We start from the raw sequence: 21,635 nt of genomic DNA, 5'->3' as shown, positions 1-21,635 counted from the left end.
TGTGACTCCGCTTAGATGGCAACATGTATTGCGGATGCTGATTGTCGACTTTGCCATTTGAAAGAGCGTTCCCAAGTGAACTAATTGAAGGTCAACCCGCGTTGCTGTGAGGCTGCACTGTAAATAGCATCGAGACAGAACTTTCACTCTGTTGGCAGCTTTATCAGCCCAAAGTTTCTCAACTAGCATCTTAGTCCTGGCTAGCCTGAGAACAAAAATCCTTGTTTGTCTTTGTCCAACCACTTGAACCAAAACATTTTGCCTTCCTGACCGATTCACTTTTGTACTTTTAGTTTTGGAAAGCGCTCTCCAAAATTGAAAAAAAGAAAACCAGCTGTGACTCAGGCAACGTTGGGGAAACACAAGCACATAAAAATAGTGTCAACACTGTGGGAGGCGCCACTTTGCACATCTGCTCTGTGCCGCAACCGCACACATTCGAATTTGTGCTCTCAAGTCAAAGCCAAACATGCGCTCGTGTCTTGAACAATTCTCATCAGCTCGGTGCAATGGCCAGTGTGTTCCTCTTGTCATGTTTCTGGCATTGTGCAAGTAACCGCCCGCCCCTCCCTCGCCGTTTGTTGCAAAAACATTCATGTTTGCATTGGCGCTGTGGCATCCCATCATACTTTTTGTCCGCAGATGCCGCTTCCGACCGAGAGCGGATGACGGGCGGCGATCATCACAATGGAGCGTTCTTGGGATGAACTGTGCTCCCGGGAGAGTTATGATAGCCCAGGCAGGGTCCGCTCTGTTGCCGTGTGTACATTGTGTGCAAGGGAGACACACACACACACACACACACACACACACACACACACACACACACACACACACACACACACACACACACACACACACACACACACACACACACACACACACACACACACACACACACACACACACACACAGTTCTGCTTGCATGTTTACATCTACTGGTCATGGATATTACTAATGTAGAGTAATCCCCGCCTAATTTGCAAAGACTCCAGTCCAGACTGCCCCCGTACTGAGTGAAATCCGCGATATCGAAGCACTCGCTAGCCAGTATTGAGGGGCGGCATTTCATTTTTAAAATCACTTAAAAATGATATATTTGAACACAAAACAGTGGCCCAGTGTAAATTATAGGCAAGGTTATTTTAGTATGCAAGAATTAACAAAATAACTGAAAGCAAAAATGAAAAAACAGTAACAAAATAAAACAAACAAAAATGCTTTTATAAAAAAGGAAAATGATCAGAAACTACGTTTTACGTTCACAAAACTCGTTCAAACTAACTATGATAGCAAAAATGCCTTTCGTTTTCCTCTTCACTTAATAGCTAATTATTCCGCCCTGGAAAAAACGGACATCTGAAATAAATCACAAATTGGCAAACCCATAATGATGTAAACCTCTCGCCACCAATCTACGTATAATTAACGCCCAATGAAACTAAACAGTTCATGGGGGGGAAAAAGAAGAAAAATCAGGAGAGAAAGGTTTCTAGTAAGGATGCGGGGGCGGGGGGGCGTAATGGACCTGTAGTAGTGTGTGCGTGAGAGGGGAAAAAACGGAAGACTTCCCACTTTGCACGTTGGCGGGCGGGCAGACAAGCAAGCAAGCAGGCAGAGAGCAGTGACAGGAGAAAGGACACACTCGCAAGAGACGAAGACAGTGGAGAGAGGCGACAACAAGTTGGACACTTCACTCATTGTTTGCTTCGCCCATCACGCGCGCGCACGCACCAATAATCGATCTCCAAGTGGACTGATCGTCGCGAGCGGCGTCGGGGGAGCATGCGGCTCGCGTCTGTCTTCAGGTACGCAAACTCACGCGGGATTCTTCCACAAGCTTTTGCGGGCTGCCTTTTACGCACTAACTTTTTTTTTTTTTTTGGGCGGGGGGGGGTCGGCTTACGCTTGCACTTAAAATGGACGCCAGTGAGATGATTGCAACACTATGTCACAGAAGCGACGAGCTCGCGGGGGGGTCTTTACTTCAGCCTCGGCGGTTCTCTTGTGCCGGGGAGCCTTTGTGAGGCGCTCCCTCTGCGTGCGTGCGTCTGTTTGGGAGGGCTGCTTGTTGCGCACTTGTACACAAGCAAGCTGCGAGGGAAAGGCAGAACGCGGTGCGCCGCACTGGCGAAATCGAACCACGGGAGCAATTAGCCGGCCCGGAGTGTGGCTTGCGGGCTGCACGCCGCGGCGATGCTTGCGGTTGTTGGAGCCACAAGTCCATCTTGAATCGTAGTGAGGCGTTTCGCGGCGTGTCACCACCACTCGAGCGAGCTGTTGGAAACGCTTGCTTGCTTGTTCAGCGGCAACGAGACTTTTCAAAATAGCCCCAATGAAATGAAATGTCAGTTGAGCACAGCTCAGCGTGCTTTGGAAATGACTGGAAAGCAAAAATAGGGCGCACGATAACACACGCATAGAGAGAGCACAAGTCAATAAAAAAAAGTGGAGGAGGCCAAATTGGCTCCTCGGGGCAGGTCAGCTGCTTCTAAAGTGAGTCAAAGTCGCAGAGTAAACGACATTTGAACATCTTTTGAAAGCGTAAACCCGCATCTGATAGTAACTTTTAAACAAAGTCAAACTTTTTGTCCCCTCTTGAAATCTGAGCCCAAATGTCCAAGTAAACGTTTCCTGACATTTTAATGTTTTGTGACGACTGACTTTTTTTTTTGTTGCTAAATGCCTCTGCCTTGTTCATGTTGCGGCCAACGATCGGGCTTCACTGAACTTGAGCCGATCTTTTGCTGATGAGCAGTCTTGTGCGTGCGCCAACATACCTTTTGGAATTACGGCCCAAAAAGTTCTATTTAATTCCCGCCAAGGTAAATAAAGGCCAACCTGCTGAGCAAAGCAACCCCCCCCCCCAAAAAAGTGCTTTTAAAAGCACCATTCCGAAGCAAAAACCACAGCCAACAATAGTCCACATTGAGGCAGCGAGCGTGAAATCAAACTTGCATCTATTGATTCGACATGTTGCCGTCAAGATGTTGCTATTTTTTCTGTATTTATTTTTTAAGCTTCTGCTCTTCTTTCTTATTCTTCTTTCTTTCTTCTAGGCTCTTTGCGCTGTGGGCCTTTGTGGAGGTCGCGACCTCGGTAAGCAAGCCTGCCAAAAGGAAGGTGAGTGGTGAGCTCCTCACACGCCGCATTTATCGACTTTGACGGCTTCACCTTTCACCGTCACAAGCGTTTGAACGCATACTAGAAGATGATGAAATTTTTTGTCAAAATTGAACTTAATTGGAGCATATTTCGGCTGACTGGAGCATCGAGGTTTTTGTCTGATGGCGTGTGGTGCAATTTTGAGGGCTCTCCGTTGCGCCACTTTGATGTCCAGTTCATGGCGTTGCTGACGCAGTCCTGACGCGAGCCGGCTCGTCATTTAGCCAACCGTGTGTGACTTTGTGAGTCGGTAATCCGTTTTTTCCTGTAGTGGGGCCCGTAGCTGTCAAGGCGCCACAGTGACGCCTTTGTGATCATTGGGTCAAAAAAAAAAAAAAAAGGCAGGTCTGCGGGTACAGTGTTGAAGGAGTTGAAGCAGTAGCAAGTAGCAGGAGGTCACCGGCGGCCTCCTTCAGGGTCAGCGCCCACTCCTCATTAATGTTCCAGCTCTGTGGCAGCTGTGTGTTTGATGTCACTCATTCACACACACATACACACACAGTCATTAGGCCTGTCTGCTTTGACCCCCCCCCCCCACATGCCCCTCCCAACCCATATCTCGCGCTCCTTTCGCTTTCCCTGTTCTCCCGCCATTTTACTTCTGACCTGTCATTTGCATTCCAGCTCATTTGGACTTTAATACTTTGGAACAGGCACATTTGACCAAGTGCACACTTTGAAAAAAAAAAAAAAAACCCACAAAAAAAAACGAGCGGTACATTTGACCAAGCGCGTACTTAGAAGAAAAAAAAATGAGCGGTGGTCCTTCGCATTACTAAATCAAGCCAAAATGTTGCATTGTTTGTGGCAGCATAAGTTGATAATATTGTGTTTGTGGAATAAGTAGGGCTGGGAAAGTTTCAGGTGTTGAGGAACAAGGCAAAAAAAAAAAAAAATCTAACAATGACTAAATCCTCCTCAGCAGTAGATGGCGCTGCAGCTGTTTGACACACCAGCAAATAATCTGTGCCAGGAAGAAAAATCTTTGTCCACAATTCCTTTTTATTTTTTTTTGTAAGTTTTAAAAATCCAAAGTGCCAGCAGTATCGTTATTCAGATTGACACGTGTGCAGCGTGTTTACACGCACACACACACATTATGACACACTTGACAGGCTTTGAGCGAGCCGGGAAGTAGACCATTCACATTTTGCTGAATGGAAACGTTTGTCCCGTTCATGTTCGCCAAGCGGGCCAGCGAGCCACTTTTATCATTTGACGGCGCACAAGAAAGCGAGCAAAGTCCGGCCCATGTTGCAACACGTAGACGCACGTAACTTATACGTTTTGCTCTCCACCCATCTGCGACCGAGCTGCTTGCTTGGCACGTGACTCAATCCCCCGGAATCGGCCCGATCGAGTACGGCTTTAGGATTTACATTTTGCTTTGAGAAGGAAGGAAACTCGTGAGGCTCGAGGATCAGCCGTAGGCTCGTTGACGCTGTGTGGTCAAAAGTATTGGGACAGCTTGCTTCATTACCACTTGCACTCCTCTGGGAAGATTGTCTGTGGGAATTTCTCTGATAGTTCTTTTTCTTTCCCCAAATATTCTGCAAAGCTGAGTCAATATGCTGGTATGACATTTTTGCCATGTCCCTTTGACCTCTTTTGAGCATGGCTGAGGCCTGCCCACTCACTCCTTTACGGTATTTAGTCATTGTGTGACACATAGGAAGCAGTCAAGTTGAGAGGGAACATAAAAGATCTTCAACTTGCAATTTAGCTCCGAACGCGAAAGAGGCTGACCCGAAGCGTGTCGTTTACCGAGCTGTGATTGCTGCAGACTAAACACGCTTATTAGGTCCCCAATGAAAATAGCACTGCTGTTCAGATGTTCCGCTTGAAGGCCCAGCAAGTGACCTTTGGATCAAACACATTTTCATACCACGGCAACACAAACAAGCATGTTTCCTCTGCATGTACACTCGAGATTATTTTGGGGGGGGGGGGGCTAGCGTGAGAAGTTGGGTGAGGTCGCTCAGAAGAACATCAAGTCTTTGCTCCACACGTTTGGAGTGTCAACCGCTTTGCTGCAATGATGTCACGTCATCGTATTTTGCGCTTGGGAACAGCAATGAAGATTTTCTGTGTGAAAATATGCGCTAACGTCAGAGGAGTTGCTTCGATTGTGCAACGAGAGTCAACAGTGTAATTCCAGAGTAGCGACAAGACTTTTCTTGGGCCAACGCTAGCTTGGTTAGCATAATGACAAGTTGGCCGAAGATATCTAACGAGCCAGGGGAAATAAAAGTTCACTGAGATGTCTCAATTCCTCTCAGCTCACCAGTATGGCAATGAAATTTGTGGAGGATAAAGAATCTATGACTGCCGATATTGTTGTCTGTCCTGTCTCCATGTGTTGCCAGCGACACGGTTTGTGCAACAGCACTTAAAGGCTTAAAGCACCGCATCATGCATGCCACGAGTGTCGGCATTAAGCTAGCAAACTGAAAGGCTAAGTAAGCCGTGCGCTTGTTTTAAATACACAAAGCGTCATTCTCTTTGTTTGGTGTTGAGTTTGACGCTCAACCTCAACTAGGACAAGTCAAAGGCCAGGACGGTGGAAATGTTTTTTTGTTTGTGTTTGTCAGGCGGCCGGGCGGAGGTCCAGACAAGTGTTGGAGACGGAGCCCGTGGAAGGGGTGTGGTCGACGTGGGCGGAGTGGTCCTCTTGCTCCCAGTCATGCGGAGTGGGCGTGTCGCAGAGAAGCAGAAAGTGCCTGCCGCCTCCGCCCGCCCCTCCTTCCGTTTCTTACCCATCACCCAACTGGGGCGGGTATTTCCACCCTTCCCCTCAACTGCCACCCCATCATCGGGCACCCGATCCCAACCGGGGGCTGCCGCTCTACCGAAATACCCCGACGGGGGGCGGCGATCTGCCGTCTCCTTTCTATCAAACGGAGTACCCCGCAACCGCTCGGAACCGAGTGTCCGTGTACCGATCGCCTCAGCGCGTGCCTTCGCCGGCCTACGAGCAGCAACAGCAGCGCAGCGTCAGGAGGCCCGGCGGCAGGAGGTCGGCCAGCACCGCTCGGGAGCCTTTGCCAGTCAGGAGGTGAGCGATGTGCTTAAATTCCACATGGTGGCTTGGCGTTTGTTCTTCGATGAGCTCAAGAAACTCTTTTATTTATTTATTTGGTTTCCAGACACACTAAGTACACTTAATGCGAGATGTGACATTTGCTTTGCGCCGCGTCCCCAAACTTGTCTGCAAAGTGACATGCAGGAAATGAAACTTGCAAGGCTTGCATAAGGCATCAGCACTTTGGAATGGTTGCGAGGACTTTATTTATTTATTTATTTATTTTTATCTTTCTCGTCTGGACCGGGAAAAGAATTAGGGTCCTCCAAAAAGATCAACGGGGTACTCGGGAGACGTGTCTGAAGACTGGTTGTGTAAAAACCGTGACTGTGATGATTTTGAAGCTGCACAGTATCTTCATCATGCTTTGGACTTTGATTTTGGCTTTAGTGAATGTTTGTTATTATGTTCCGGCCCACTGAAGCATTGCAAGTTGAACCGATGCCTTTCTAAGTCGCTGAGTATTTGTTATCACTGTGCTATTACCAGAGGATGTGAGTCAAGGCAAACTTAAAGTCTCATGATGATAATTTGTTGTCGAGGATAAAGAATATATGCCTGTGTCAACGATGTGCGCAATTTTACAATCTGCAACGTGAATACTTTTAGCATTACAATCAATGGCAATTTCCATCGATGTTTAGCATTAGAAGAAAACAGCTAAGTGGCAGCTTATATCTCAAGGCCGGATGCTTTCATTTTGACTTCTGATTCTGACCTTTTGCGTTCACGTCATGACTGCGGACACTCTTGTGTGCGTCCCGCAGGTCTTCATCCATCCGCCCAGGCCAGTTTGGCTACGGTAAAGTCCCCTTCTCCCTGCCTTTGCACCGGCCTAGTCGACAGGCTCGCCACACGGCCAACAGCACCATCTCGGCCTCCTCGGCACCCCAACTGGCCGACGACGAGGGAGAGGAAGAGAGCGCAACCACCGCCGCACCCGCCATTACTGCCACACCCCAACCGCGCGCCAGAAGTGAGCACAGGAGGGTTCGAGTTCCGCCCTCACCCCCTCACTATCTGCTGCGGTCCCCATCTTCATCATCATCAGTGTTATCCGGTCACCGCCGCTTTGACTGGCGCACCGTCACTGCCCCGCCCCCACCGCTCCCGGCTGGCTCGCCTCACTCGCAGCCGGCTGGCGCCTCTTTGGCCTACGCCTCCCCTCTGCACCGGCCCTTGCACAGAGAAAGGACAGTGCACGTGGGATTGGGACCCCGGCCCCCGCAAGCCGGAAACGTGTACCCGCTTCGGCACCCCATGGGACCACATGTGGGCGAGGAGGAGGGTGGCTTTGGAGCGTGGAGAACGGCGCCCAACTACAGATGCACCGGTCCCGAGAAGGAATATCGCAGGTGCTTCTCGCAGGTAAGCTGTCCAAACACATTGATGCTGCTTTTCAGATATTCGACTCAAAGGCTAAGCTAGGTGATTGTTTTCGAGGTGTCAGTCTGGGTTTTCAGCCTCCAGTGGGGGTTGGGGGGGGGTATGTGTGCGTGTGTGTCCCACACAGTCCTCATGAACATTAATGAGGGCACAGTGTTGAAGGCTGGTGGCATCGAAGAGAGAATGTGAAGGTCAACTGAGTGTTTTTGGGAGGTTTGATCATTCCCTAGCGCCAACACTGCCCTGTTGTGCTTGTGCACTGACATGGAACCTATCAAATGCGTACGTGCTCATGCACAGTATGTGTGTGCGTGTGTGTCTGGATGAAGACCAGAATACACACATCTGCTTGGGGGCCTTGCTGACGACGGGTGGGCGTGTCCAAATGTCTTGTGGGGAACCTGTCTGTCTTACGGGGGTGCGGCGAGGTGGGGGGGTCGACTGGACGGGCAGGTGACGAAAGCCAAGCCAAGGCGGCCATAACTGCGCTTTCGCCCGGGCAAGAATGCCACGCTTGGGAGCTCCCGCAATTAAAAGTGACATTTAGAGAGGAGCAAAAAACTTGGGGGAGGTCGATGGGATGCCTGAATGAGATCCAACTCGACAAGCCCTGAGTCAAAGGACAAAGGTAATCCTCCATCAGGCACAAGAACCATATTGGGTAATGTAAGAACCTGTTCAAAATGGAATCGCCTCATTTGCATATTTCTGTAGGCCCGAGTCCCATGCGGACACGTTGCTTTGTGGGGAAGTAAACAGCGGGAGAGAGCCGGTCAGTCGCTGCGGAATGCGAGTATGTGCCAGAAGAAAGGAAGAATTCATGGAAAAGTGTGTGAGACAGACCTGCACATTTGCGTGTGTGCGGAGGACCTGTCAGAAGCTGGGGGGAGGGGGAAAGGTGGAATTTGAGAAGAAGCAGTCAGAAGAAGAAAAAGCAGCCGTGGCAGCAGCACTCATGTCAATGCTGGTCTTGGTAGAAGGACGAAAAAGAATCAACATTCCACAAATCTCGGTGTAGACGTCCTTTTTCGCACGCAGTCGGCCAACATAAAACGCTAAGAACACACTCCCGCCCCACGCTCTCCTGATGACGTCAGGAAAGGCACGATTAGCCAAACGTGTGTGCACAATTGAGCTGCAAAACAGCCCCAAATGGGTTGCGGCGCGCTCGCTCGCTCGCACACGCGCAACCCCCGCGCACACTTGCGGACTTTACAAGCGTGTGCGCCTGAGAACTCCCGCGTGGCTTTCCTTTTTTCTTTTCAATTTTATGAGCACTCTGGGCGAGTTCAAACAAAAGTTGTGGTTGATGAATTGTTATGATTATTCCCTCAAGAGAATTGCAAACACGTGTTTTCATTGAAAAGTTGCGCAGCTAAAACAACGTGACAAGAAGAAGCGTGTCTTAATTAATATTTTATAAAGTTGGGAAAGTCAGGAATAATTTGGTGATTATCTGCCATTTACTAATCGACCTAGTTGCAATTTTTCCCCCCGTCTATGTCACAAGTCAAATTTCATAAACGGTTTTGCTTTGGCTTTGCGAGCGCAAACTTGAGAACTCAATTCCCTTGACAATAAGCGGCATTTGGGCAAATAGTGAACGACGCATCAAAAGAAAAAAGTTGATCGACTTCTTGCAAACAATGTGCAACGCCTTTGACAGAATAAGGCGTGAAGGCAAACGCGAATGCCTGCTCGCCCATTTACGAGGAGGAAAAACGGGGAAGCAATTTAACAATCGTTTTGCTCAATAAGCCAAATGTAGAAGCAAAGAGTGGTGAGCGCGTTCTTTCCAAAGACTGCCCAGCGTGTGTGTGATTCATTCCTTTCTGCTCTCGCTCGCGAGTCCAATTTCTTGTTTACCCAAACAGTAGGTTCTTTTGATCAATAATGCAGAGCAGGACACGCTTGAGGTTGCAACCAACTTGTGACTTGCAATCACCCCCCCAACCCCCTCTGGGCTTGTTTGAGGAACTGTAAATAAAAGAGTTTTGTATGTGCCAGAAGGAAGCGTGACGGTGAACGTGACGTCACGGTCGCCGCTGGAAACCTAACTGTTGTCAGACAACATCAGGGACGTTCTTCTGTCCACTTCATCCAGCTTTCTCCACCGTTCTTTCGCTTATCTTGTCATTGATGGATGCTCTCTTTTTGTATGCTCGACACCACTTTTGTTTTGGAGGGGGTGGGAGGGGGGTCAAGGCCATAGAAGGGGGCTTCCCGCCATAGAATGCTAATCGCTAACCACAAACAATGCATTTGTGCACACACCCGTATCCAGATAACAAAAATGTATTCATTAAAAAATTTGACACGCAAATAACATTTCCTGTCACGGCCAAACCTGCCTGAGATGCAAGATTAAAAAAAAAACAGACAGTTGGCAACTCACACCCACACAATTTTTGATCATTTTGATGCGGTGTGACAGAAAAGTGCAACCCAGAATGGAATCCTCAGGCTCCATATGTGGGCACTTGTGCACCCTCAACGGGATTGTCCAGGAAAAGTGTGACAGCGGCCTAGCTCCATCCCTTGCATCCGTTTTGATGAGACATGATGTGGTATGCTTTGGATCAAGTTTCATCTCTCAGCCGCGTTGGTGCGTCACACGGCAGTAATGCTTGAGAAATGACCGTGTTGGTCCTCCTTGCGCTCCATGCATCGAGTTCACATGTCCATCTGTGCAGGCGTGCGCTCACTTGAATGGCGTCAATCTCGATGACGCACCACTGGGACCCTTCCCTTCCATTCACACACACTATTCTGTTGTCCAAAACTCATTAGTTGTGTCTGTCTTGGGCTTTGTTTTTCACCCAGGAGTGTCATGCATGATTAGGACCAGTGTGTGTGTGTGTGTGTGTGTGTGCGTGCACGTGCGTATGCGCGCGTGCACAGCTTTCCACTTTGAGCAGCTGCATTGACTTTGCAGCTGCTCTTTGCTTGCGTGTGTCCTTCACTCATTGTGTCAGCTCGGGGCGCTGATGTTTTCGTTGCGGAGGCATCTCCACGGCTCGCCGCCATTCGCCGCCGCCGCCAGGCACAATGCCAACACAAGCAACACAGCTTTCTCCTAGTTGAAGAAAAAAAAAAAAAACTACAATACAGCGGCGGTCTTTGCCGACGGCAGGTAGAAATCGTTTTACTGTTGATTTGTTGTTTGTTAATAAAATGTGGTTATAAACCTGACACGTGGAGTCGTGAGCGTGCTTTCACTGAATCGGCTCATTCCACATGAATCATTCCTGAATCATGTCAAGCGATAAATCGAATCATTTTTTACTTGAGAGATCCCCGCCCCTCATTTTTGTCATTTGTTACGTTCCGAAACTGCCGCCTCTAACCCCCCCCAGACGCCTTCCCATCTGCAGTTAAATCTATAAACGGCCCCAGCCACGATTTGCTTGCCTGCTCTTAGTTAGTTCCCTCTTTTTTCGCTCTCGCTCTCTTAAGGAACGGAAAACAATGCTTACAGTATGTGAAGAAGTGAACAAAAGAGAGGGAGGGAGTTTTTGGCTTTGAGTGCAGCTGGCGACTTGATTGTTCCACTGGGTCGAGTTCGGCCGGCGAAATAAGCCGTTTACTAGCAAAAAGTTGATCGGTGACAAAAACGGGCAATTGTGCGAGCGAGGCCCGCATGTGCCACTGCGGATGCAAAATGGCGAGGGGAGGGGGGTGCCCACTTTATTGCTGCAACTTTGCTTGGCCAGTTTTTGATTTGGAAGGATGGAGGATTGCATAACGAGAATGATAAACGCGCTGCACGCTAACCGGCTGCGAGCTATTGATGACTGGAACAATGATTTGAGAAACCACTCTTGAGTTGCAAGTTTGGCAGCTGAACAACTTGAACTCTTACCTCAAGGCACCAAAATATTCCCCTTCATACCTCCGTAAATGTGTGAGACTATGCTCCAAAGTGGTTGTCATGGTGACGGTAAACATTGACAGTGGTGGGTGGCTTGTTTTCATCTTTGATGGGACTTGGCGTGTGAGTGAAGTAGGCCACGAGTCGATGGCGCTTCATTTCGCTTGCGCCCTCTTCCTCCCTGTCAATAATTTCAGACTCTGTCGCATCTCGCCTCTTAAGTGCCCAGCCCCTCCAATAAAGCAGTCAAAGTTTCCCTTGCCTAACTTGAATGCTCTTCATGCGGAATTAGCGTCTGATGATTAACAGCGCCTGACAGTGGCGCGTAAAGTCGGCATCTGCTGTCTTGGCTCAAATGCAAAGCGGTTCTTGCTGACGCGTTCCACTGGAGCTTTGTGTCAACAGGTTCGTGCTCATCTTGTCGTCTCTCTGTCTGTCGCCGGCTCTTTAACTCTTTCACATTTTTTACTTCATTCATTGCCCGGCTCCCACGCCCGGCCTAGTCCGCATTCACCTTCTAATAACACACAAACACTCTCCAGATCCCCCCAAGGCTTCGTCCGCCCGTGTCTGTTTTGACTCTCCCTTCGCACTCCGCGCTCTGTTTATCCCATTAGCCCCGCCCCCTTCAGTACAATCATGGCATGGATGTATGTTTGCTCCGTTTCGTTTTGAAAGCACCTGCCGCACGGCCCTCCTTGTTGAGGGGCCGCAGCCCAGGAAGCGTCCACTTGGAATCGGAGCCCGCCGTGTGTTTACAGTCCAGCCGACTATTTACAACCATTAGCGCCCACAAGTTTACACGCTGGAGCTTCCAGGTGGTGCTTGTATACTTTACTGACCTTCAACCCCCCAACACACACACACACACACACACACATTCACACGTGTTCTCGGAGTGGCTCGCGGTTTGCGGTGGCAAGCTGAAAGCCAAGATGGATTCATGCGCTTCCTTGGCCTCTTTTGAAAAGCGATTCCTTCCATATGGCCGAGCGTGCGTTTGGGCTCATTGGGCCTTTCCCCTCCTTTGTTAGTGGTGGCATTCCCCCGCCTATGTTTTTTAAAATTGCCTCCGGGGGCCGACCATTAACAAGATGGCTGACGTTTTTTTTTTTTTGTGTGTGTCTTGTAGGTGTGCACTGGCATCCCGCTGGACTCGCGGGCTGAGCAGTGCGCCGCCTTTAATGCCAAAGAGTTTATGGATCGTCTCTACGACTGGGAGCCTTTCACTGAGGGTGAGTGTGCGTACACACACACGCACACACGCGTGCACGTGCTTTTACTTTTCAATTTTTTTATTTTTTTTAATTGACATTCATTTAGTGTTCGTTTTCTACTTTAGATTAAGCACGAATGAAATGTGTACTTTTGCTTGTTTTTCTTCTTTTTCTTAACTAGGGAGTGTGAATTCCTTTCCCACCTGTGGGTATGGGTGAGGTGGAATGACAAGCGAGCCATTGAGGCTCAAACTCTTTTCCACTTTTGCCGCCCCCCTCACCAAAATGCTCCCCTTCTATTCTGTGGCTCCCTCATTTGTGGGACCTCGCCCTTTCTGGCTGCCTCCAGCGCTGCCAAGTTTCTCCTCCTTGCTTTGGACTCAGCTCTCAGCAGATTCCTGCCGAATGAGATAAAGAGCAGAGCGAAATGGAGGCCATGGGATGCATGTGTCACATGGCGGCGACGTGGCCCGACCCACTTTTGCTGTCTTATGCAAATGCCAGGAACACAATTAGAAAACTTCCAAATAGGGCAGTGGAGATCTTGCCAAAATGCCAGGTTTTGGCAGATCTTTTGGTTGAGTGGGATTGGTTGATTCTGCATGCGCAGGTGTCATCTTTTGGTTTGCTGTTCTTGGGCCTCATCCCCAATCCAGACCCCCCCCTCCCCCTTCCCCCATCCAGACCCCAACACTTCCTGTCCTCTGGCATTAGCTTTCTCTGCCGGCGTGTGTTTAGATGGAGCGATAGAGAGAGGAAGTATATTTAGACGAGACATATTCCACACTCTGAACACTGAGCTCCGTGAGTGGAGGAGAGAAAAAGGCCAAGCGGACATTTGCTGGATCCGGCCTAAGCTGGAGCTGGCAGCAAGGAGGATAGACGGCGTGCGGGCAGTCATCCACACGCCTGGCGAGCACTTCCGAAGGCAGCAGCCTCTCCTCTGCCCCCGTCTAAAGTCTAATCTCTCAAAGATAGCGATGAGAGCGGGTGGAAAGAGTCAGGCTGGGATCTCTGCCTCTTCAGATGGCTCTCCACACACGTTGACTCGACTAGGGATGATCTTTTAGGTATTCTTTTCTCCTGGCTAGCTCTCTGCAGTCACATTGCGTGTGGAAAAGTATTCAGAAACTGCAAAGTTTCTGTTCGAGACGTTTGCCTTCCAAAAGTGCCATTCGGTGTTGACACCCGACACTTCGACACACGCAGCGTACTCAAAATGTCAAAAGTCCTAATAATGGCAGAAGAAACCACTTCTTCATGCCTTATTACATGAAAGCGAGTCGAAATATACTTTGCAAATGCGTGGAACTGCGGTTGGAGCTATTTCGAGACATATGATACAGCGTTAAAAATGTCCATTTCAGGAGCAAAAAAAAAAGTTTGTCCTTTTCACCCGTGGCCCTCCCCCCGCTCCGATGTGCAAGTCACTATGTGAACCTTTTTTGCCACGATGAGCTCACGTCTGTGGCGCTATCGCTCCACTTTGCCGCAGGGCTCCAACCCCGCAACACCTCTGCTCGGTGACCCCTGAGAGAACTGCTTTGTCACTTTTATAAGAATAGTTTGTCTTTATTTGGAATAAGATCATCTCATTCTTTCAGCGCTAGCGAGGGAATGTTTCGGAATGGGCTCATCCATTAAAAGCTGGACAGTTTTTGTCAACAGTTTCCAGTAACATGTTAGCTATTAATCCATCTTCAAAATACACTTGTGGGCAGCTGCGAATCCTCCCCCCCCCCCCCCCCCCCCCCCGTGAGATACCGCAGTTCTCTCGTCTATTTGAGCGCTGAAAGACGCGATGCACTTTTGTGTGTTTTCCTTTGAAGCCTCTCGGGTTCCTCCACATATCATAAATTGCGCTACGAAGCCCACGAGGCTCCGTGTAAATCTCACTTCTGACTCTCTCTGTGCCGTGTGTTGCAGTCGGCCCCGAGAAGCAATGCGAGCTGACGTGCCGCCCGGCGGGCTACCGCTTCTACGTGCGGCAGGCCGAGCGGGTGCGAGACGGGACACCTTGCTTCAACGTCACCTCCAACGACGTGTGCGTCCAAGGGCAGTGCCTGGTGAGTGGCGGGAAAATTAACAAAATGAATCAACACTTTTAAGAGAGGAAAAGGAGCGCCATTGCTCGGTTGGATTGACACGGTCCGGCTCGTCTCCTTGAACCGTTGACATGACGTTGGGCAAAGGAATGCCGAACCCCTGCAAATCAAAATGGAAGTCTATTCCCATTTAGCCTTTCTATCCCTGTCCAAGTGCATTTTCATGGCTTTTGGCTCTTGGGTTTCATTCCAATTGGACCGAGCTCCATGGCGAGCCGAAAGGCAAGCCTCAATAAAACGGAGGCACCAAAGTAAAAGAGCACATTTGCTCAACCTCCCTCGCCCCGGTTGGCAGTGGTGGTGCTCGTAAACAGCGACATTGACGATGCAAATGTTTGTGAGATGGGAATGTCCGTTTGTCTTCATCCCTAGCTCCTCCTTGTTGTGTTTTTGGCCCTTAATCCCCTCTTGTGTCCGTCAGACGGAGGGCTGCGACGGTGTCCTGGGCTCCGGCCTGGCGCTGGACAAGTGCGGCGTCTGCGGGGGGCGGGACTCGGCCTGTCAGAAGGTGACGGGCAGCTTCCAGAATGTCAGCGTTCCCCTCGGCTACCACAAGATCTTGGACATCCCGGCGGGGGCCACCTTCATTAACATCACCGAGAGACGGGCCAGTCCCAACTACCTGGGTGAGACGTTCGCGCAGTTTGATTGTACTTTAGAAAACTGCAACTTCCTGTTTTATAATATTTTTTGTTTTGAGTTGCGGATATGCTCGCGGGAAACTCATTTGTTGAGGCACGGTTTTGTATCTGTTGAAAGTTAAGCCCCTCAGGGGGTGTTTGCTACCTTTGGCGGGAGATCGTCAATGTTGTGGCCGGGCCGAGTCGGATCCGATGAAGCTCAGCCGGCGTGTGTATTTGTCTTGACAGCCGGCGCTCGCTAATGAGCGCGCTCTGCTGCGTTTTGACCAAGGCGCTCACTCGCACACCTTCTTCTTCACCCCGCAGCCATGAGGAGCGCTACGGGGGCTTCGGTGGTAAACGGGCGCTGGGCCGTGGACCCCCCGGGGGAATACCGGGCGGGCGGGACTACCTTCACCTACGCCCGACCTCGAGCACAGGCGGAGGGGGAAGACGAGCCAGGGGAGTCACTCAGGGCCCTCGGGCCCACCAGCGCACAGCTGCAGCTCTATGTGAGTATGCGGCCGACCCGCGCAAACTATGCAACATGCGTGGCCACAGGCTGAGCTTCCCCTCGTGTGTGTCGAGATCTTCCTGCGAGACAACATTGTGAGAGAGCGGGATTAAAGCAGACATCTTGAAAGTGGCTAAAACAGCCAGCGACTAACAACCTTCACCCCGGGCTAAGATTTAATGAAAGAAAGGGGCCTCGTCAGCAGATTTGCCCGCAGGAGGCGGTAAAAATAGCAAACAAACGCTCACACAGATCCGCTTAAATGATTTGATTTCGGCTCGCTTCGCTTGAATTCATGCTCAATTCTGAATACGATCTCTGTTGGAAAACACACAAACTGTTCCACAATCCTAATGGAAATCATTGGTGGTGAAGGCGAGCAGAACTTCTTGCACGCATTGTCCGTTCGCAGCAACAACTCTTTTTATAGACGAAAAATAGCCGATTAAAACGGGAGCCCCTCTGAGTCGTGTATAGATGACCTTGGCCATGATGTGCCACGTGCTGGCATGCTTGCACATGAGATCAGCGGCAAACTTTCACCTACACGAGATGGACCGTAGTGTTTTCCACGGCTCACTCAGTAAGATGCTGTCATAGTTTTTTTTGCAGAGGATAAAGAATCTATGCCTGTGAGGATTGTTGTATTATCTGTCGAGAGGTTTTTTTTTTTTTTTTTTGTCATTGCTTTGCCTGGTGTTTGCGCAGATTATTTACCACCAGCAGAACCCGGGAATTGACTATGAGTTCTACATCCCCGTGGAGAAGACCGAAAGTGAGACACCCAGTGAGAGGCAATCGCAGGGGAGGGCGCCCCTTCGTGGTCAGTACCCGCACACTGCTCCAAATTGATGCTGCTGCTTTGATTGATTGTCGCGTGTGGGTGTGACCTCGATGGAAAGGAGGGGTCATGGGACGGCAACTTCTTGAGCATTGCAGTTTTTTTCATTAACGTCCTTCCTGTTTGTGCTCCTCATGCGCAGCCGCCCTTGGCGTGACCATCGACGAACCTGCGCCTGCCGCCATTTCTCCTCCTCTTTCCGTCCCTTCTTTCCCCTCCACCTCCTCCTCCTCTTCCCTATTCGTTCCCCCGTCGTCGCAGCACTGGGCCGCAGGGAGGTCGCCATCTCGGGCCTCGGCCCCCAATCGCAACGCTCGCATCCCGCCTCGCACCGACCTGCCGCTGGACACGCAGTTGCCCTTCGCGTGGAGGAGGGGGTCGCTGACCCCGTGTTCTGCTTCCTGTGGCAAAGGTTAGACACTCGAGTCTGTCCACACCGTATGGAGGTCTGATATTTTTTTCCTTCCTTGCAAATGCAGACTCGAGATACAAGCACTGTAATTTGGCATTGAACGACTGCTGAAAAAAAAAAGGACCAGTTAATTCAAAGTGCACACAAACACAAAAAGAAGTACACGTTGTGTATTCACCAATCAATCAAACTTTATTTATAGAGCGCATGAATGCAACGTGCAAACACAGATATGCAAACATACACAAGATGAAAAAGCAATGAATCACCAAAGAACCTTGCACTCCGCTGGACTGGATTTCAGACACACACAACCTTGCTTCCGCTAGCTTAATGCTAATGCTAACACATAATAGGAAACGCGCAGTCGAGCTCAGTGGGCCTAGTGGTAGAGTGTCCGCCCTGAGACTGGAAGGTTGTGGGTTCAAACCCCGGCCGGGTCATACCAAAGACTATAAAAATGGGACCCATTGCCTCCCTGCTTGGCACTCAGCATTAAGGGTTGGAATTGGGGGGTTAGATCACCAACTGATTCCCGAGCACGGCACCGCTGCTGCTCACTGCTCCCCTCTCCCCCAGGGGATGGATTAAAATCACACGGGGATGGGTTAAATGCAGAGGACGAATTTCACCACACCCAGGTGTGTGTGTGACGATCATTGGGACTTTAATCTTAATCTTTAATATTTAGAAATCCACGACAACCGCGTCAAGCTGCATGTGACTGATTTGAAATTATGTGCTGCGTTTCCCTCTTGTGGCGGGATTCTGCAAGTACAAGCAGCCGCTCTCACTGGTTGGCTTGCTTTGCCCTCCCAGGTCATCAGTCTCGAGAAATCATCTGCATTGATCGCCATACGGAGGAGCAAGTGCCTGAGAGGAAATGCGACTCCGCCGCTAAACCGGCACCAGAAGAGGAGCCTTGCAATACGCACGGCTGCCCACCATTGTGAGTGAAGATGCACACACACACGCGTGACCTCCACTAATGCAGCAAAGTCCGTTGCTAATTCCTTTGACTTCTGAGATCAGCATTGTGCATTGATTTACACCTCTAGATATTTTCAAGTTGCGTGTTAGTGGCGCCTTGACGGCTTGTCTCTGTGATCAGCTGGGAGGTGAGCGCTTGGTCCGAGTGCAGCGTGTCGTGTGGGCCTGGCGCGCAGCAACGGCAGCTGCAGTGCAGGCAGACTTTCGGCAACCGCTCCACCATGGTCCACCCACAGCGCTGCGCCGGACAGGTTCCACCCGAGTCCACCCAGGCCTGCCAGCTGCAGCTCTGCTCGCACTGGGAGGTGGGCTCCGACTGGAGCACGGTAAAAAAAAAGAAAGCAATCCACCACATACATTTCCGTGCGGCACTTTAACTAGTGTTCATTCATGGCTTGTGCGCTCAGTGCTCGGTGGACTGCGGCGTGGGCAAGAGGACGAGGAGCGTGCGCTGCGTGAGCGACGAGGGCAGTGTGGTCAACGACATGGAGTGCGGCTCCCGGGCTCAGCCGCTGGGCAGCGAGGAGTGCAACATGGGCCCCTGCGTCACCAACTGGTATTCGTCCGCTTGGTCCGCCGCCGTGAGTGCCCCGCCCAGCCACGCCTACAAACGCTCATTTGCAACGCTCGTTCGTAACTCACCGCTCGCTCATCCCAAGTGCTCGGCGCGTTGCGGCCCCGGCGTCCAGAAGAGGGAGGTGGTGTGCCTGACGCGCGGAGGCGTCCGAGAGGGCCAAGGAGCGGCGGACTGCGTCGCCGACAAGCCGGCCGAGCTGAGAGCTTGCAACGGTGGTCCTTGTGTGCCCGTCGCCAGTTGGTACAGCGGCCCGTGGACGCAGGTGAGAATGTTCCCAAACTGACTTTTTGAATCCCGCCCATCCGATTGGCTTGAGCTGTTCATGTTGATGAGCTTTAGTTCGCAGTGCAACGTTCGGTGCGGGAACGGAACCCAGCGTCGGGACGTCATCTGCGTCCAGAAGTCAGGCGACGAATTCACCACGCTGCCCTCAGCCCAATGCGCCCACGAGGACAAACCAGCCGCCGTGCAGGAGTGTGAGATGGGCGATTGCCAGCCGCAGTGGTTCACGACCGAGTGGAGCGCGGTGAGGCACCTACGCAGACAGCGTCGTGTGTAATGGAAGCGACAACCGCCTTTTGTTTGTTCGTCAGTGCTCTCGCTCTTGCGGGAAAGGCCTCCAGATGCGGGAGGTGCGGTGTCTGACTTCGGACAGGAGGCACAGCCCAAACTGTGACGCTGGCGCCAAGCCCGACCAGGAGCAAAGCTGCAACAGTATCCCTTGCGGCCCTCAAGTCACAGGTTGCGTCACGCAGGCACATTCATCAATCTTTGTATGCGCGCATACCAACCTGCCCCCTCCTCTCCCCTCTCTTTGTTTTCGAACCACAGACGAGAACTGCAGGGACCGACGCCACAACTGCGTGATGGTGGTGCAGGCCCGCCTCTGCGTCTACTCCTACTACAAGACGGCCTGCTGCGCTTCCTGCACGCACAGCGCTGCGCAGCGCGCTAAGAGACATTGACGGGAAACTCACAGCTTCCAGATCGGGTCCCGGTTGCATCCCCCCCCCCATCTATTTTAAACAGATGCACTCCTCCAACTCGAAGGGCTCAACTTATTTTTTTGAAATCATCCCAGTGGGGGGCACGGGAAGTACCCAGCGCACAACAGAGATGTGCCACTGATCAAGGTTGGCCGTGATCATTCCCACGGCGGCGCAGACCTCCCTCTCGGAGATCGTCTGCCAAGTGACCAACATTGCATGGGTCAAACTTGATTTTTTGCAGAAATTTGCCAGGCGCTGTGCCAGATTTCCAAAATTAGAGCCCTGGAAGGAAAACTACAATAAGCGCATCATGCGGGGCAAAGCGAACTGTTTTGATTTTTTTGTCTTTGTGCACACCGCAGCCTCTCTATGGTCAACCGACCGAGGATTTCCACCGTCTTTGTTTGCCAAAAATATTCCCTTCAAGTGCCCTTCTCGCATTCTTCTTTTTTTGAAAGATAAACCAAAGGAGGCAGTGAATGACCAAATGTGTTAAAATGCGCAAAAAGTCAACGTGATAGCACAGCAAAGGTGAAATTAAGCTGAATTTAAATCGAGCTAATTATCATGAAATCACAAACTGACCAAGATCATATTCACTGTGTCCAAATCCAATAATTCGCAAAAGTCTTGTTATTCATCCATCCATTCATCTTCTCATCCTCTTGCGGGCGTGCTGAAGCCTCTCCCAGCAGTCTTCGGGCGGTCTGCCTTTAAAAAGAAAAACCCACCCAGTAAATATTGAGCACAATGTGCTGATCGATCAACTGTACATATTGTGTGTATGTGTGAGGACCTTCATCGGTTCCATTTTTTTTTTTTTTTTGTACCTCCCACACAGCACAAAATCAGTAGCCACGCTCCCACTTGTAAGGTGAGCCATGTGTATATGATGTATGTTTTTCTTGTGTATAAGACGTTTTGAACATAGTAAGCGCTTCTATTTTTTAACTCAGTATTGTATAGTTGACATAGAAGGATTTTATCCACAGCTAACTAGCATATCGCTGACTTGAAGAGAATCTCTCAGTCTGTTTATCTGTCTCTCCTTTGTAGCCACTTTTGAAGTATATGATAAAGAAAGAAAGGACAGTAATTTATCTGTATCAAAGAACATGTAATTTATTTTTGTGCTATTTCTCCCCCTAGCAACCACCAGATTTTTATTACAAAGGCACCTTTTGTTTCTGCGTGCACACACACGCACGCGCGCACATCTCATAGTACACAAAACAGTGTGACACACTTACGACCTTAATGCTTAAGTCAACAGAATAAAACTAAAAAAGCGGATCAATGAAGGCTTCCGTTGATTGTCAGATGGGGAAAAAGGCGCTGTTACGCGGTCCGTCAATGGACGGCGCCATTGAGTTGTGTTATGAGTCATCAGTGTTTCTCAAGCTTATTTAGGACAATAAGACAAGAGTTACCTAAACGAGATGTACGTAGAACGCCTTTCACATTTATGGACAGTTTGGACTCTTCGATTAAGCAAACGTGCGTGTTTTCTGGAACGTGGATGAGAAGAAACGTGCGAACGTCACACCGGAAAGTGCGAGCGCCAAAACCTCTCAGTGGCGAGACACGCAGTCACCGTGCTGCTCATAAAATGTCTTCTATTTAAAGCTGATGGTTAAATTGTTTCCGAACCTTGGGAAGCACTGATAGATTTTTTCTTGTCAATCCGCTGCCTGGCCTGGACTAACCGTTTGACTCAATCTGAGCACCTGCTGGCCAATTTGCCACCGAAAACAAACTCCAGGACCAAGTGCGCCAAAAATGTCTTCCGCTTCTTCACTCTGTTAAATGGTTCAAATGCGAAGGAAAGCTTGTTTTGAAAAAACTTTGCTTAGGTTTAAAACATAG

The 21,635-nt window shown here is 50.1% G+C and overlaps 1 protein-coding gene across 1 annotated transcript; it reads left to right on the top strand.

Moving 5' to 3' along the window:
• The first annotated feature begins 1,558 nt into the window (after positions 1-1,558).
• On the top strand, positions 1,559-21,066 carry adamtsl4 (ADAMTS-like 4). The gene is made up of 17 exons (XM_037273152.1): positions 1,559-1,808; positions 3,060-3,123; positions 5,757-6,220; positions 7,015-7,615; positions 12,637-12,739; positions 14,648-14,787; positions 15,248-15,452; positions 15,774-15,958; positions 16,669-16,783; positions 16,944-17,213; positions 18,033-18,162; positions 18,325-18,529; positions 18,611-18,784; positions 18,863-19,042; positions 19,127-19,306; positions 19,374-19,521; positions 19,612-21,066. Exons 1-17 carry the CDS (start codon positions 1,786-1,788, stop codon positions 19,743-19,745), a joined length of 3,321 nt encoding a protein of 1,106 aa, XP_037129047.1. The 5' UTR covers positions 1,559-1,785; the 3' UTR covers positions 19,746-21,066.
• Positions 21,067-21,635: the final 569 nt, after the last annotated feature.

This window comes from Syngnathus acus, chromosome 16, assembly GCF_901709675.1.
Source record: "Syngnathus acus chromosome 16, fSynAcu1.2, whole genome shotgun sequence".
Taxonomy (NCBI): domain Eukaryota; kingdom Metazoa; phylum Chordata; class Actinopteri; order Syngnathiformes; family Syngnathidae; genus Syngnathus; species Syngnathus acus.
Note: the sequence above shows the minus strand (reverse complement) of the source record. Positions and strands in the feature narration are given on the sequence as shown.

What these genes read in the sequence shown, in the direction of transcription:
- adamtsl4 (XM_037273152.1), top strand. Translation starts at nt 1,786, where the DNA reads ATGCGGCTCGCGTCTGTCTTCAG. An exon ending in CGTCCGCTTGGTCCGCCGCC is followed by an intron (nt 18,785 to 18,862) that starts GTGAGTGCCCCG and finishes GCTCATCCCAAG; the next exon opens with TGCTCGGCGCGTTGCGGCCC. An exon ending in ACAGCGGCCCGTGGACGCAG is followed by an intron (nt 19,043 to 19,126) that starts GTGAGAATGTTC and finishes TTTAGTTCGCAG; the next exon opens with TGCAACGTTCGGTGCGGGAA.